General features: G+C 39.2%; 1 protein-coding gene across 2 annotated transcripts in view; it reads right to left on the minus strand.

The window, feature by feature from the left end:
• The window catches only part of LOC127575423 (ensconsin-like), a 101,687-nt gene extending 85,166 nt beyond the window's left edge, over positions 1 to 16,521 (minus strand). The window contains exon 1 of one of the 2 annotated variants that reach the window (XM_052025286.1): positions 16,396 to 16,520. In XM_052025286.1, coding sequence (XP_051881246.1) covers positions 16,396 to 16,447 — 52 coding nt within the window. In that variant the 5' untranslated portion in view covers positions 16,448 to 16,520. Of the gene's footprint in view, positions 1 to 16,395 lie in introns of both variants that reach the window. The other variant, XM_052025285.1, reaches the window with a different exon arrangement.
• Between the last annotated feature and the right edge of the window lie 643 nt (positions 16,522 to 17,164).

Here is a 17,164-nt window from a genome sequence, read left to right on the forward strand (position 1 = left end):
CAGAGCTGCAGACTCCAGGTCCAAATGCATTTCACAGTCTTAAGAGCCCAGTAAGATGGTTGATGCTTAGATTTTAAATTACCAAAGTTTACTAGATTCAGGGAAGATTTCATCAGATTGCAAAATAGCAAGTACAAGTCCTTAATTCAGAAAGTGATGGAAACAAAGCAGGAAACTACAGGAAAATTAGATTAACTGTCATATGGAAGACATTAGAAACTAAGACACAACAGCAGAAATATTCAAGGCAATAAGGCAAAATTGACAAGGTTTGTGAAAGTGAAATTGTGTTTGACCACTTTATTCAAGTTCTTTGAAGTAGCAGCAAGTGGCGTGGAAAAAGGACAAAGAAAGAACTACCGAATGTACTGTACTTAAATTTCCAAAAGACATTTGATAAATGTGCCACAAAGATTATTGCAAAATAAATGAAAGAGCATGGTGTAGGAGGTAATACACTGATGTGGAAACAGGAAATGGAGTACGCATAAATTGGCCTTTATGTGGTGTGCCACAGAGGACTGATGCTGGGGTCTCATTTTTTTTACAATTTTAAATGATCTGGATAAAGACATAGAAGGTAGAATTGCTATGTTTGCTGATGACAATGATAGTAATCTCTGAAGAGGGCACAAAGGAAGCTACAGAGATATAAAGTGAACAAAGATTTGGCAAAGCATAATGTGGGAAAATGTGAAACTGCCTATTTTGATAGGAAAGTGAAAAAAATCTGAATGGTGAGAGACTTCAAAGCTCTGGGTGTCCTACTGATTTGCAAAAGGCTCATATGCAAGATCAGCAACTAATATTATGGTTTATCATTAGCATAATTGAATATTCAAGTTAAGAGGTTACACTTCAGGTACATAGGTCATTGGGCAGAGTATATCAGGACTACTGTATACAGTATTGGTCTCTATAAGGACATTAATGAATTGGAAGCAGTTCACAAAAGGTTTACTGGTCCAATACCTGGAATGGGTGGATTGTCTTGAGGAAAGGTTAGACAGGCTAGACTTATCTGCTGGAATTTAGAACAGCGAGAAGCAACGTGACTGAAATACAAGATCCTGAGGGATCTTGATAGGGTGGACGTGAAGAAACTATTGTGTCTTATGGGGAATCTAGAACTAGAGATAACTTAGTTTAAAAGTAAGGGGTTGCCCATTTAAGACACAGAAATGGCAAATGTTCTTCTCTCAGAGAGTCACAAGGGTAGTGGGAGAAGAGCTTTCAAACACTTTTTTTTAAAAATGTAGGCTCTGATAGATTCTTGATAAACGAGGAGATAAATGAAAATTTAGTGATGTTTAGTAGGAAAAACAGAGTTGAAGTTAAATTCAGATCAACCACAACCTTATTGAATTGCCATGCAAGCCCAAGAAGCCAAATGTCCAACTCCCTGCTCCTAGTTCATGTTTGTGTGATCTGATAGAAAATCGTGAAGGGTATAGGCAGTAGTTTGAGCACTGTTCCCATTGACAGAGAAATCAAGAAATATGGGACATCAAACATGCTGAGGATTTCTTCTTTTTCTCCCCATAAACACTGAGTGGTTAGGGTCTAGGTTTCACTGCCAGTTCAAGGAGTGAAGGTTGATTGAACTGTAGCATTCAGAAAGGAACTAGCCAAGGGTCTGAAAGGAAAGAATTTATAGCTACAGGGAAAGGGTAGGGAAGTGGGCCTGACTTAATTGATCTTGCATAGAGCTGATATGAACTCAATAGGCCAAATGGCATCCTATGCTGTAAGCACTGCAATTCTGTAACATGAATTGGCATTTGAAGAAATGCTAACATTAGCATATGCCACCCACTCTAGGTTTTTATGGGACCTGGAACTTGTTTTTCAGTATTTAGAAAATACTGTGTTCCATCCTCCAAATTAACCTTGTATCTAAAATCATAGGTGTTCCCCATTTCCGTTTAGATTAATTGATTGGAGTTTAAAGATCATGTTCACGTAATTTTATGGTGTAAACTATATCAGTCTCATTTCTCAATACCAAATCTAATTTTTTAAGTGTAAACTTATCCCAGTTTTCATGCAAGTAAAAAGCACCACAACAAAACTTCCCTGTTTATGCTACACACTTGTCCTATTTCTTCACAGGAGCAGCTGCTTATTTGGAGCACACAACCAGCTGCTCAAGCAATCTCTCACACAAAAAAGTGGTCTAAAGTCATATTATTGTTGCAAATTATGCCACATTTAACATCTTACCTCAAAATAGTAATTCAAAATTAATTTCTGATTGAAATCTATTGGCCAGAATGTTAAAACAGCTGTAGCATCCAGAAAATTATCACCAATTTGGCATGAATGAGGTTGCAAGGCTGGCATAGGAGTCCCATGAAAACTTAGAAGATTTTAAAATCCAATGGCAAGTATTATCTGCTGTATTGAGATTACACAACTCCACTATCCCCCTTGTGAATTTCTTGTCAAGACCAATTAGGTTAACTGGGAACAGCATTAATTATCAATATGATTGACTAGGTGATTACTTGGCAAGATTAATTTCCATAGAGTAAAAAACAGTAATCCCATTACAGCCTGACCCCCAGGTTATGAACGGGTTGCAATTTTACAGACATCCACAAGTCAGTTTTGTCCACAAATCAGAAAATATACAAAAATCACTCACTGTAGTAACTATACCTCCACATTATTGTAACAAATGGCATCAAAGGCATACAAGACTGCAAGAAAAAACAATTACTAAAAGAGGAGAGAGAGAGGGGAAACTAGTTCTGAGGAATAAGCACATGTCAGACCTGTGAGTTTAACAACATAAATTGGGTGTTCTTAACCTGGGACAGCCTGTAGTCAATTTTAATTTTGTTGTCTCCCCCCACCACCCAACCAACAATATGTGGTGAACTAAGCTGGGATGTATTCCTACCACATATTGGCAGTTTTTAATTAAAATAATGTTAAGCACTGATAATTCACCATTTTTCTTCCAGCAATTGAGCATCCTTGCATTGGACTATGCATTACTGATTTAGATTACTTAATTTAAATTAATTTGGCACTTACTCTGTACCTAAAATAAAAATTGCACGTTTTCATTGATTCTTATGCCTTTCCAACCACCTGGCTGGTGATCTTGCCAAAGTACCTAATGAGCTGCACTTTTTAGAAATGAAGCAGTGGAGAGAGTAATGGGGAAAGCTTTAGGTGTGGATAATTGTGACAACTAGATGTCACTTAATTTTACACAAAGCCATCCCATGACTTTAAAGATGGCCATTTTAGGGACATTTAAGAGACACTTAGATAGACACATGAATGATAGAAAAATAGGGGGCCATGTGGGAGGGAAGGGTTAGATAGATCTCAGAGCAGGATAAAATGTCGGCATAACATTGTGGGCCGAAGGGCCTGTACTGTGCTGTAGTGTTCTATGTTCTGTATCCTGGACTGCTCAAAGTGTATTTAATTATTTTCAAGTTATCAAAAATGCTGAAAAACTATAGCCTGGTATTATAAATTGGTCAAAGTTTTTTGAAAAGATGAATTTCAGACATTCAAATTTCTAACCAAAACTATTGCTCCACTTCAACATTCATAACGTGACAAATCACACACACTTGCACAATTGATTTGAACAAATCCATTACAGTTTTTAAACCTGGAACCAATTGACAACAATGAAGCATTAAATGCTCACAGAAACATTTGAAAATTCAGACCAGAAAATTCAGATCAGAAATTCGTCCATATCACCTGACCTTTATATTAAATACATTTCTCCTAAATATCTCACCTTGTGAGAAAGTTGAGTTTATTGTCATATGCACAAGTATATGTTAGCACAGATGCAATGAAAAACCTACCTTGCAGCAGCATCACAGGCACATAGCATCATACAAGCAACATTCACAAGAAAACAAATTCAACACAATCTTTTTTTAACAAGAAAGAACACAATTAGAACAAAACAAAAAGTCCATTTTAGTGCAAAGTTATCAAAGTGGTCATAGTATTGCTAAACTGTAGTGATTAGGATTTTGCCAGTTGGTTCAAGAACCAAATGGTTGAAGGGAAGCAGCTGTTCTCGAACCCGGTGGTGTGAGACTTCAAAGCTTCTGTACGTCTTGCCCAATGGAATCTGCAAGATGGCATGGCACGGATGGTGGGGATCTTTGATGATGGATGTTACCTTCTTGAGGTTCCATATGGCCTACCCCTCATTCCAAAAGAGGTATATAATTTTATATACTTCTTTCAGGTCACCCCTCAGCCTCCTCCACTCCAGGGAAAACAAGCCAGAATATCCAGTCGTTCCTTACAACAGAAATACCAGACAACATCCTGGTGAACCTCATCTGCATCTTCTACAGCGCCCAATTATTTCCTTCTTTTAGTATGTTGACCAGAAATACAAACAATACTTCAGGTGTGAGCTAACCAAAATTTTAGTAAGCTGTAACATGACATTCCAGCTATTGTATTCTATTCCACACCCAATGTATTCCATTTGCCTTCTTCACCACCTTATCCAACTTTGCTGCCACCTTCAGGGATCTATGGAGTTGTACCCAAAGGTCAGCCCTGTTCATCAACACTCCCTGGGCCCTACCATTTACCGTGTATGTCCTAGCCTTGTCAAGTGCATCACCTTGCACTTGTCAGGATTAAATTCCATTTGCCATTGCTTTACCCAACTTTCTAGCTGATCTATGTCATGCTAACCTTAAACACCACCAATTTCCTCATAAAGACACAAGAAGTTCTGCAGATGCTGGATGTATCCAGAGAATTTCCTCATCACATGCAAACTTACTGATCGTACCACATACATAGAACAGTACAGCAGAGAAACAGGCTAATGACGGTTGCGTGATCATGATGCCAATCTAAACTAAACCATCTGCCTGCACAGTGTCCACATCCCTCCATTCCCTGCCTGTTCACGTGCTTGTCTTATGATTCTTAAATATCTGCTTCTACCATCTCCACTGGCAGCACATTTCTGGCACCTACCACTCTGTAAAAAGAAACTTGCATCACATGTCTCCTTTAAACCTTCCCCCTCCTTCCTCCCCACCCCCCACCTTAAACCTATGCCCTCTTGTATTTGATATTTCCATCCTGGGAAAAACACTGACTATCTACCCTACCTATGCCTCTCAATCTTGTACATTTCTATCAGGTTGTCCATCAGTCTCTGACACTCCAGTGAAAATAATCCAAATTTGCTCAACCTCTACCTATAGCTAATACTCTCTAATCCAGGCAACATCTTGGTAAACCCCTTCTGCACCCTCTCCGCAGTCTTCACAGCCTTCCTGTAATGTGGTAACCAGAACTGCACACAGAACTCCAAATGTGGCCTAACCAAAGTTATATACAGCTGCAACATGACTTCCTGACTTTTATACTCAACATCCCAACCAATGAATGCAAACATACTACACCCCTTCTTTACAACCTCATTCACTTGTGTTGCCACTTTCAGGAAGCTATAGACTTGGCCCTGAAGATCCCTCTGTATATCAATGCTCTTGAAGGTCCTGCCATTTGCTGTATACTTTCCACTTTCATTTGACCTCCCAAAATGCAACACATCATGTCTGGATTAAGCTCAATTTGCCATTTCTCCATCCAAATTTCCAACTGATCTATATCTTATTGTATCTTTAACAACCTTCCTCACTATCTGCAATGCATTCACATTGAAATTCTTAACACAGATCACAAACATCAAAGGTCCCAGCACTGATCCCTGTGGTATACCAACAGTCATAGAAGTACAATCAGCAAAGCAATCCTCCACTACCATCTTCTGCCTATTATGAAGCCATTTTTGGATCCAATTTGCCCTGGATCCCATTGGATCCAACCTGAACTAGCCTACCATGCAATACCTTGTTAAAACCCTGACTAAATTTCATGTAGACAACATCAACTGCACTCCTCTTATCAATATGCTTTGTTACCTCAAAAAATTCGATCAAATTTGAGATAGCATGCTGAACAAAGCCATGCTGAGTATCCCTAATCAATCCCTGCTTTTCCAAGTAAAGATAAATCCTGTGCCTTAGAAATTTTTTCAGTAGTTTCTGATGTCAGAAAACCTTCTGTAGATTCAAATATAATCATATTCACTGATTCCCATATCTACTTTACTCATCACATTCTCAAGAATCTCTGGTGGATTAGTCAAAAAACAATTCCCTTTCATAAATCAATGCCAACTCTGCTCAACTGTGTTGTTCTTTCCAAGGTGTTCTATTAACTACATCCTTCACTACAGACTGCAGCACTTTCCCTTCTACTAACATTAGGATAACAGGATATTAGTCAGGTCCTCTCAACAAATTTAGGCAGCTACAAGTTTGTTTTGTTGAGAAGTGACCTTGATGAATACTATCTCCTATTTTCTTCCAAAGAAGTTTTTTCTCCAAACAATCCAATTTTAGGGTATAGGTCACTGCAAACTGAATATTCCTGTCCCTTTTACTGGTGCTCTTTAAATTTCTCCTTCTCAACCCCAAGCGCTCACCTAAAAACCATTTCATAGTACTGTCAATGGATTCTCAAATTACCACTCATACAGAAATGTGTAAAGCCCCCTCCCAAAACTCTAACCAGATATTTTGCTGCCCATGGAGGAAATCAAAATACTGATGCAATGACATACAGTTAAAATTAAATAAACATTTGTAACAAGCCTTCAGAGCAAAATTCTTTAAGGCCACAAAAATTTTAAATTTGTTATTCAGTCAAATTATTATTGATTTTCTTTTAAATAGTAAGTTCCTGTTTATAATGACTTGGTGATTAGTTAAGAAATTGAAGTCAATGAATATTTGATGAGATTCCCTAATAATTTTAAAGTTTCCTAGCAAAGAATTTGATGAAAGATTTAGAGCAAGTCAATCCTCCCCCCACCCACCCCCCAAACCTGATCTAAATCTCACCAGCGTAGTTTCTTCTCTATTAAATTATGGTGATATGTATGCAACAGGAGCAAATAGAAGACACTATGAAAAAGCAAATCAAAGTACTTTCCAGGAAAGAAATTACTGCGGTAAAAATTATTTTAGCAAACATGGCACTAATTTGTGCACAAGAATAAATGACAGAGAAATGCTACAAACATTCAGCATATCAGGCAGCATCTTTGGGGGATAAAAATAGTGTTAACAGATTCATTAGAATTGGATAGTTCTAATACAAATGGAAATGCCAGTTACCTCAAGTGTTTAATTCAATGCAGAGGCCCAAGGCTATAAAACACCTAGATTGTGAGATGCTGTCCCTCCAGCTTATGCTAGGGTTAACTGGAACTGTACAAGTACCCAAATACATAGGTCAGAGTGGGAGTGAAATAGAGAATTAAAGTGACAGGCAACTGGAATCTCAGGGTCATCCTTAAGAAATAACAGAGGTGTTCCATAATGTGGTCACCTAATCTACCTTTGATTTCTCCAATACAGATATCACACCGAGAGCTCCAAATGCAGAACACTAAATTTGCTTTACTTGGAAGAAGTGTTTGGATCCCTGGATGGTGAGAAGGGAAGAGGTAAAAGCACAGGCATTCTGACTCTCAGACACAACACACAGCCCTTTTCAACCAATGAACTTTGAAATATAATCACTCTTCCATGGTAAGGGAGGTACCCAATTACTGCACAGATAATAATGTTTTTGATGACCAGATGTTTATTAGTGATGCTACTTGTGGGATAAATATTGACCAAATAAACTAATGAGAAAGCCTCTACTCTTATGGTAAGTTATAACTAAATTCAGAATGCAAACATATGAAAGTGGAAAATATTCAGGTGAGGGAGGTGAACTGGCTGATGCACAAATGAGAGAAATGGAATGGGCTCCCATTCCCAATAGCAACTCAGTGTTTAATTCAAGCATAAATATAATATCCTCCAACCAAAAGGATTTTCATAATACTTGTCTGGGCAAGGTATGGAGGATACTTCTGAAAATGTGCAAAGCAAAATTTTGAGCTTAACTGACGTTTAAGATATGACAAAAAATTATACACCACTTCTTTAAAAGTCAAAGTTGAGTTTATTGTCATATGCACAAGTGTATGCACAGGTGCAATGAAAAACTTACTTGCAGCAGCATCACAGGCACATAGCAGCAGATAAGCAGCACTTAAGAAAAAAAAATAAATTATACACATTTGTTAAACAAGAATACAACTAGAACAAAACAAAGTCCACTGTACTGCAATGTGACCATGGTGTTGCCAATATGGAGGCAGTGATTAGGGTTATACAGGTTGGACCAATGAACAGATGGTTGAAGGAAAGGAGCTGTCTTCAACCTGGTGGTGTGGGACTTCAGGCTTCTGTACCTCTTGCCCGATATGGCAGCTGCAAGAAGATGGCATAGCCCAGATGGTGGGGATCTTTGATGATAGATGTTGCCTCAAGTAGATACCACCGATGGTTGGGAGGGATGTGCCCGTGATGTATTGGCACAGTCCACTATTCTCTACAGCTTGTTTCTGCACATTTGAATTACTGTACCAGACCATGGTGCAACCAGTCAGGATACTTTCAACAGTACATCTGTAGAAGTTTGTTGGAGTGTTCAGTGACATGCCAAACCTCCTTAACCTTCTAAAAGACGTTGGCATACCTTCTTTGTGATTGCATCTATGTGTTGGGCCCAGGACTTTCAGCAATTTATTAAGTTAGTGCTACACAATCAGACCATAAGTATTCCAAACATCAACTGTGTTCTATTGGTTGGTCTCTATTGATTGATGTGCAATGACACAGAATGTGGGCGTGAAATTTCTCTCCACCAAATATAAAGGCTGTAGTTAGACTCAGCAAACTATATCATTTGCAGTCTTAACAGTAGACTCAGAAACTTTAGGTACTCAAAGTTCTGTCACAGGAAAAGATGATGAGGGCAAAGGCAACATTCAAGGACATTCTCAAAAGCATCCTTGGAAAGAAAAGTAACATCCACACCAACTCATAGGAATTTGTGGTGTACAATACTCAACATGGAGGGCTACCTGGAATGGCAGTAGGAATTTGTGCTGTACAATACTCAACATGGAGGGGTACCTGGAATGGCAGTGAGAATCTCAAGTCACTGCTGGAATCACAAGCAGGCACAGTAAAAAGCGTAATGTGAGCACACCAATTCCCTTATGATCCATCCAATCAAGCACATTCTGCAGATCCTACATTGGTCTCAAACATCTAAGAACTGGAATAGAAGCAATTCTTAACCCCAAGGAAGTGTTTTAGAATACTGATACATAAAATAAATGCAACTTGAATTCCAATTTCCTAGTGGATAGTAGATACATCTCAAAAACTTCAGGAAACAGGGCAGAACACATGTACCTATCTGTATCAATGGTGCTGAGGTGCAGATGGTTGAGAGCTTCAAGTTTGTAGGTGTAAATAACACCAACAGCTTGTCCTGGTTCATCCACACAGACACCATGGCCAAGAGAGTACACCAGCGCCTCTACTTCCTCAGAAGGCTAAGGAAATTTGGTATGCCCCCAACGACCCTGACCAATTTTAATAGGTTCACCATAGAAAGCATCCTATCTGGATGCACCACAGCTTGGTATGGCAACTGCTCTGCCTAAGAAATTGCAGCGAGTTGTGAACACAGCCCAGTCTATCATGATATCAAGCTTCTCCTACATTGACTCTGTCTACACTTCTCATTTCAACAGGGCCACTCCTCCCCCTCTGCCTGCCTTTTTCAATAGGATGCATATCCTCAGATATTCATTGCATTCCTTTTCCCAAAAATGAATAACATATGATAGAAAGTAAAGAAATCAAATACTAAACTTTCAAGTGCATTGAATAAAACTGTTTCTGTAGACAAGCATTTTATAAAATTTATCTACTTTGAATAGAACATCTTGTAAAGTTAATTGAACCTTTATATTTAAAATTTAGGTAAATGGACACTGTTTGATGAGGGTAATTAATCCTTGTGCTAAAAATGTTTAAAAGATTTTAGTTCCCAACAAGATACTGCTTTCAACTTGCTTTTGTTCTCTCTCAATATTAGCCATAATCCAAAGTTCAAAAAACAAATTAAGCAAGAAAGCACCTCCAAAAGTTTTTTTTGCTGTATTTATACCTTGATTGGCAATAAAAGGCATAACTGAGAAACAACAGTTAAAAGTCGCAAAACTACTACATTTGAGCTTTATGTTAATCTCAAAGCCGGCTGCTAATTGATGACCCAGTGCACTTTGACCATGATTGAGGCTTTGCACTTTGAAATCTCCTTTTAGCGATTATGAATTTCCAATCGCTTCTAACTTGCAGTAACAACCCAGTCACATGTGCGAAGTTGCATACAGGATTGTTCCCTTTTACATAGAACACTTCCTTCTTTTCTCTTCAACCCATCCAAAAAGTCTCAGATCTTGGAGGCCAGTATATTAATATTCTCAATGACAATTAAATTTTCAGAAGCAATACTGACATGAATCTGAACCAACCATGATACTGAGGCCTCTCCAACCAACTTGACAAGCATGAAAAGAAAAGATCTCAGGGACATCAAAAGGTGAAGTTTTTTTGGATTCTGGCCAATATTTTATGCCAGAGCCCAACTACCAAAACAGCTTCACTGATCAATGCATTCATTATCAATTGTGGAACATTGCTTCCCACCCCTCCCCCCCAAATGACTTGATTTTACCCATTTCCAAATGTAACTACCTTTTAATTAGATTATTGTGAAGTTCTCAGGGGCATCCTGGAATTGCAAAAGCTGACAGTCACAAAGTGTTCTATTTGAACGAAGACAAGCTGACAGATGCCTGCTTCTTCACCCAAGACCACCTACTGCTGCTTCCATTACAATGCAGGTTTGCTTCTGCTCATCTACTGCTGAAACCCTCATCCTGAACCCTTCAGCTCCAGACCTGGCAATTCCAATGTATTCCTGGACAGCCCGAGTCTTTTAACCAGTTACTTAAATATCCAAAATCCTGCTGCTCCTTTCCTGAACCCTCCATTCTTATGCTTGTTGACATACATTGATTTCCACTTCAGCTCTGCCTGGTTTTAACATTCTCATCCTTGTTTAGAAATGCATCCATCTTTGATCTTTATTTCACTATAACTTCCAAATTGCCTTACAAACTTCCAAGATCTCTACCTCTAAGTCTAGCCTTAACTTAATTGTTCCATTTGTGACCATTCCTTCAGCTGGTTATGCCCAAATTTCTTCCCCATCTATATCTCTCCCCTATAATACACTTTTAAATGTACTTTGGATTTAGGTGATGGGTCTAATTTCTCATGGTTGAGTGTCCATTTGCATTTGATAAGATTCTCACAAAACTCCTTGACACATTTTACTGCATTAAGGGCAAGTTGCTATATTGACATCGCATCACACAACTAATGCCGACCAACATTACAAAAAAGATTCAATTTTGTTTGAAACATAACACCAACTTTTCAGCTCAGTTTTCATGTAAAATGCCATTCTCTGATCTACCCTGCCATTCATCTCACACTTAGAATGTGCCAGTGATCAGCAACCTGCAGCTTTGTACCCTTGCCAGCATCTTCTCCATTCCTACTTCTCTTTCACTGCTAACGTTAGTTGTAGGAAAAAATGCTCGAAACTACAATAACAGAACACCTTGAAATGAATAACAGGATTGAGCAGAGTCAACATGGGTTTACAAAAGGAGAATCATATTTGACCATTCTGTTGGAGCTCTGAGGATGTGACTTGTAGAAAAGATTAAGGGAACAGGTGGATGTGTTGACTATGATTTTCAGAATGAATTTGATAAGGTCCCCACACATGGCTGATCAACATGGTTACAGCACAAGGAGGTGGGGATACAATGATGTATTGAGAATTCCTTATCAGACAGAAAAAGTTGGAATAAAAAGATTGTTCTTGGGTTGAGATTGCAGAGATCAGCTGAAGGGCCCCGCCTTTTCAGAACATCAGCTAGTTGGCCAAGGGGACCAAAGGTCATATTTCCAAATCTGTTGATGCTAAACTAAATGGAGTTTGTAAAGAGGCTTCAAGGTATAGTAATGCTGAATGAGTAGGCGAGAATATGGCAGATGGAATATACTGTGGAAAGATAGGAGACCATCCACTTTTTCTGCACTAAACAGAAAAGCAAGTGTTTGTTAAACAGTGAGAGATCGGATAGTGTTGATGTTCAAAGGGACCCGACTGTGCTTTGTGCACAAGTAACTGGAGACCAACATGCAGGTGCAGCAAAGGATTAAAATAGCAAATGGGATGCAAGCCTTTATCATGAGGGTATTTGAATAAAGCAGTAAGGAAGTCTTACTGCAGTTTGTGCACGGCCACATTGAGACTGCATCTGGAATATTACATATAGTTTCAGTCTCCTTACTAAAGAGGAAGTTCAGAGAAGATTCAGTAGATTGGTTCCAGGAATGACAGTTTGCCATACAAGGAGAGATAGAGTTAACTGGAACTGTATTCTCTAGAGCAGATAAGAATGAAAGATCTATTGGAAATGTAAAAAATTCCTAAAGGGATTGACAGGATAGATACTGGGAAGATATTTCCTCTAGCTCAGGTGTCTTAGGACCTGAGGGTATTGTTTTAGAATAAGCACTAAGAACTGAGATGATGAGAAATTTCTTCATGCACAAGGATCATGAACATTTACCCCACAGGGTTGTGGAGGCTCCATCATTGTGATCATTCAAAATAATTTCTAGACTTTAAAAAGGCATCAAGGGATGGAATATGGGGATAATGTTGAAAAATGGCATGGTAGATGATCAACGTGACCTTAGTGAACAGCGAAACACTCCTGCTTCTATTTCCTATTTTCCTTACAAGCTCTTCCTTACACTGACCCCTTGCTCTGGAAACCCTGGGCAAAATTCTAGGTAACACACTGGATAAAAAAAATAGGTTATAGGTTCAAATCCCAGTCCAGAAACTTTGTAGAGGATGATGCAAGTATAGAGAATCAGTGAAGCACTGCATCCCATCGAATAGGTGGCACCTTTGACAGTGATTTACCAAGATCCCCTTTCTCTTTCAACTGGATGCAAAAGATCCCATGGCATAATTTTAAATAGGAGCAAATTAGTTCCTTGATGTCCTGGCTAATATTTAGACCTCAAAAGCAATAAGAAGGGGTGGGGGAAAAGAAAGATTTGTCTTAATCATATTGCTGTTTGTGGGAGCTTGTGAACAAGTTGGCTATTTCCTACAAGTTATTATATAAAAATTGCACCAAAACACTTTGGGACATCTTGACATCTTAAATGACACAATACAAAAGTAATTCTCTTTTTCAAAAGCCACCCTGCAGGATGCAATAGAAGAAAAAATTTTAAACTTTTTCCGCATTTCTACTGAAACAACTTGAATCCAAAACCCATTGTGAAATGACGTCCAATTTACACAGGCATAATTCCTTAATGGGAAGCCACACAACACAAGTCCCCACAGCTTCCCACCCATTTAATCATAAACCCTTTTTTAAAGCAAACATACAAATTGTGAAGTTGTGACATAGGAAGGCCAAAAAAAAAGAGAAAACTAAGCATCGTGACTTAATATTAGTAGGAATAAAATGAAAAACAAAGGTAATTTGTCAGAATATTGTTTAGACCACATTTAAGGTAATGTATACAATTTGATGCAACATGTTACATAAGGATCATATTGAGGCTTGGTAAGGGTACCAAAAAAACTCCACAATTATACCCATCAGGAGAAGATGAACAGTGTGGTCTCTATTCTCTTGATAAAGTTGAGGGTCGACCTACTAGAAATCTTTAATAGAGCAGACAGTGTTTCCACTCTTGGGGATGGGCAAAATTAGAAGCCATCAGTAAAATGAGTGTCAATAAGTGTTGACACTTGTTAACTCAAGTGTTTTAATCATTGTACACCTCAACTGCATGTTGTGGTATTCTATGTGATCTAACTTCCCCTTAAATGAATTATGTGATGAATCAGAAGGATGGACGGCAGCATAAACCAATACCAACAAACATCAACATGGACTCCTTAGCTCCCATTTTCCCTGCCTTTCCACAGTCTTTTCCTTCCTATTTTTCACTATTCTTATTCACTTTTGCACTCACACCAATACCAACTTGCAATTATATCTTCTCCACACAAATTCTACCCTGTAATTTCTTCTACTCTTCACTACCCAAAACTATGTTCATAAAACAATAGTTGCTGAAAAATATAGCCAATTGTGTTGCAAGATTTGTACACTCCGTTTGATAATGTCTTCTTTTCTATCTTGCACAAAAATCATGTTCCTCTTTCACTGCACAAACACCAGAAGTGCAATATATTTACAAATGAATGGAGATCTCCATTTTAAAAATTATCTCCAGTAAAGATGCAATAACATTTCAAATATGTACCAAATATCTTTAAAAAAATCCCCTCTATTGACCACGGCAGAACTAGCTACAAGCATTTAACAAATTAGGTAATTAATATTAAAACTATGATTTAAGAACTGGAACCAGCTTCAGTTGGCAATATTGACTTCTCAAAATCCAAAAATTAAACTGAAGTACTCAAATAATCTGAGATGGGGAATATACTTGACTCAGAACTTCAAACAATTCACCCTTGCATCCCTTGAAAATACAAACGGCAATTATATTAAGTACGTATAACCCTATTAGCATGCCATTTTTTTTCAGAATTACATTTTTATTGCTGGTTCCCTCAATTTATAACCAAGGTGAACTCCAAAACGTCCAAATGGATGAAAAAATGCAACAGGTTTTTGCTCACATCCTTTCATAGGACTCGCTATTCATGAAAAGCGACTTTTTTTTAGGTTGGAATTAGAGGAAGAGCTGAATAACATGAAAAATATGGATGCCATATGGGAAATATTACGCTCCGACGAACAATCTTTGACCTGAAAGGTTAACCGCTGCTCTTTCCATGTTCATTGCATATTGAACGTTTCCACTAGTTTTTATTTCAAGATTTCCAGCACCTGTAGCTTTTCATGATGTTGTCTACATTACAAAAATCTTACTCTAGTATCTGAGAACCGAAAATAAAATTATCAAGACACAGGAGAATGCAGATGCTGGAATCAGGAGCAAAAGAACTGCTGGAGGAACTCAACGGGTCAGACAGCATCTGTAGAGGTAAAAGGATTGTCGGCATTTCGGGTCCATACCCTACATCTGGATGTTGCAGGGTCTCGACTCGAAACATCCAGACCCGACATCAGAATCCGGATGTTGCAGGGTCTCGACCCGAAACGTCGACTATCCCTTTGCCTCCACGATACCACCTGTTCCGCTGAGTTCCTCCAGCAGTTTGTTTTTTTATTTTGTCTCCGACGAAAACACCATACCAATCAGGCACGCCTTCTGCAGTTTCCTACACGGTTTACCTGAGATTCCATTTACAATACAGTTAATCTTAACCTCTAATGATACTTGTTTAACCACCAACTTTCGATACACCGCAATACAAAATACCGCGGTTTCAGACGATTATGTGGCAAAGAATTTGGTTCAAATTTTATAACAACTGAACGAAGCATTGGCAGGTCCGTGCTGAACATAACTAGGCTTGATAGAACAGGCTACATTAAATACATATCCAGCCGCACCCTCCATCCTAAACCCGGCGCCAGGTATAACAATGAAAAGAAACGGCACATGACACAGATCTCAGTAGACGGCGGGGGTGGGGGGGTAATCTTTATGGAGCAAAAGTCAAAACATCATCAGGGAACTTCATTAGTCGAAATGCATTTGAAGTAACTGATAATCTGTCAAGTATCAATATTCAGAATTTATTATAAAAAAGTAATTTAAAATGTGTTCACAGATTCCATTTTCTCTACGCTTGCGTGGAAATGATCCCAACAAAATGGAATTTAAAAAGCCAACTCATCCCCGTTTTTATTCTCAAGCCAATTCAATCAAGGTGAGTTGCTGGAAAAGGCGACTGCGTTAACTGAAGCTTGGCTTTGCACACTACAGCTCCATTATTGGGTTTATTTCCATTAGTCTTCCCGTTCCCGGAGCCACTTGTTGTTCCACTTTGTACTTTTCCTCCTCCCAACAGCGAAAGGTACACGTTGCCGGTGCGCTGAAGCACCTCTGGCGGAGAGGGTTTGCAACCACGCCGGCCGCTGGCGTTACCCGGGCCGGGCTGGGCGGCGCGCGCTCGCCGGTCGCGAGTTCCAACCCACTGTTACGTGGACAATCGGCCGCTTGAGACAACCGGCCCGGGCCCCGCTGCACCGGCCCCAGGTGTGTCTCAGCGCAGCTGCTGCCGTGCGCCCTCCGTTCCCTCCTTCCTCTCAGCAACGCTTCACCTCCCTCTACCTTGCCGTCCTTTATGCGCATAACAAACAAAAAACCAACTCATTAAACTCACCACCACTGTCGCCGCCATCCACTCGGCATGCGACTCCCTCCGCCTCCGCCATTACTCCTGACGTCAGCAGCAGGCGAACCCACCTTGGGGCGGCGGGAAATTCAACCAGTGAGAACTCAGGCCCCGCCTTCGTCTGAGGTGGCAGGTAGCAGGTTGATGCATAGAGACCAACAGGTAACAGCGGGCTTAGCAGCATGTACTATACAGACACATCATGAGCGGGTCACACAGCTCCAGGTAACAACGGGTATTACACAAACACATCACAAAGCAGTGACATAAATAAACATATATCGCAGGGCTCTGGATGGATGTTGCAAGAATCAAGGTGATACATTAACGTATTACACATGTAATAACAGGTGCCATACGCAATAAACGGGACATGCAGCAGTATCAAGATACAAAATAAGATAAAATATCCCCACAAGTAAAATATACATTGATACGCAATTTATTAATAGAAGGGCTACAAGTCACCACCAAACTAGTTGTATTCCAGTAATGGAGTATGGTTTCATTGTTAACATCTCAATTTATTATCTTTTTGAATCTATAGCGGCCGAGTCTGTTTTCAGAACCAGAAACAGCGAACTATTCATCAGTTGGAGGACAAACAGTTGCGCTAAGTACCAACATGAAACAACAAAATGCTGGAACTACTCAGCAGGTCAGATAGCAATTGTGGAGAGATCATTTCAGGTCGATGTCATTTCATCTTAAATCTACCTTCCTTTCTATCTGTTTTATTTGTTTATTCTATCAATCA

Source organism: Pristis pectinata, chromosome 10 (genome assembly GCF_009764475.1).
Source record: "Pristis pectinata isolate sPriPec2 chromosome 10, sPriPec2.1.pri, whole genome shotgun sequence".
NCBI classification, from domain to species: Eukaryota; Metazoa; Chordata; class Chondrichthyes; order Rhinopristiformes; family Pristidae; genus Pristis; species Pristis pectinata.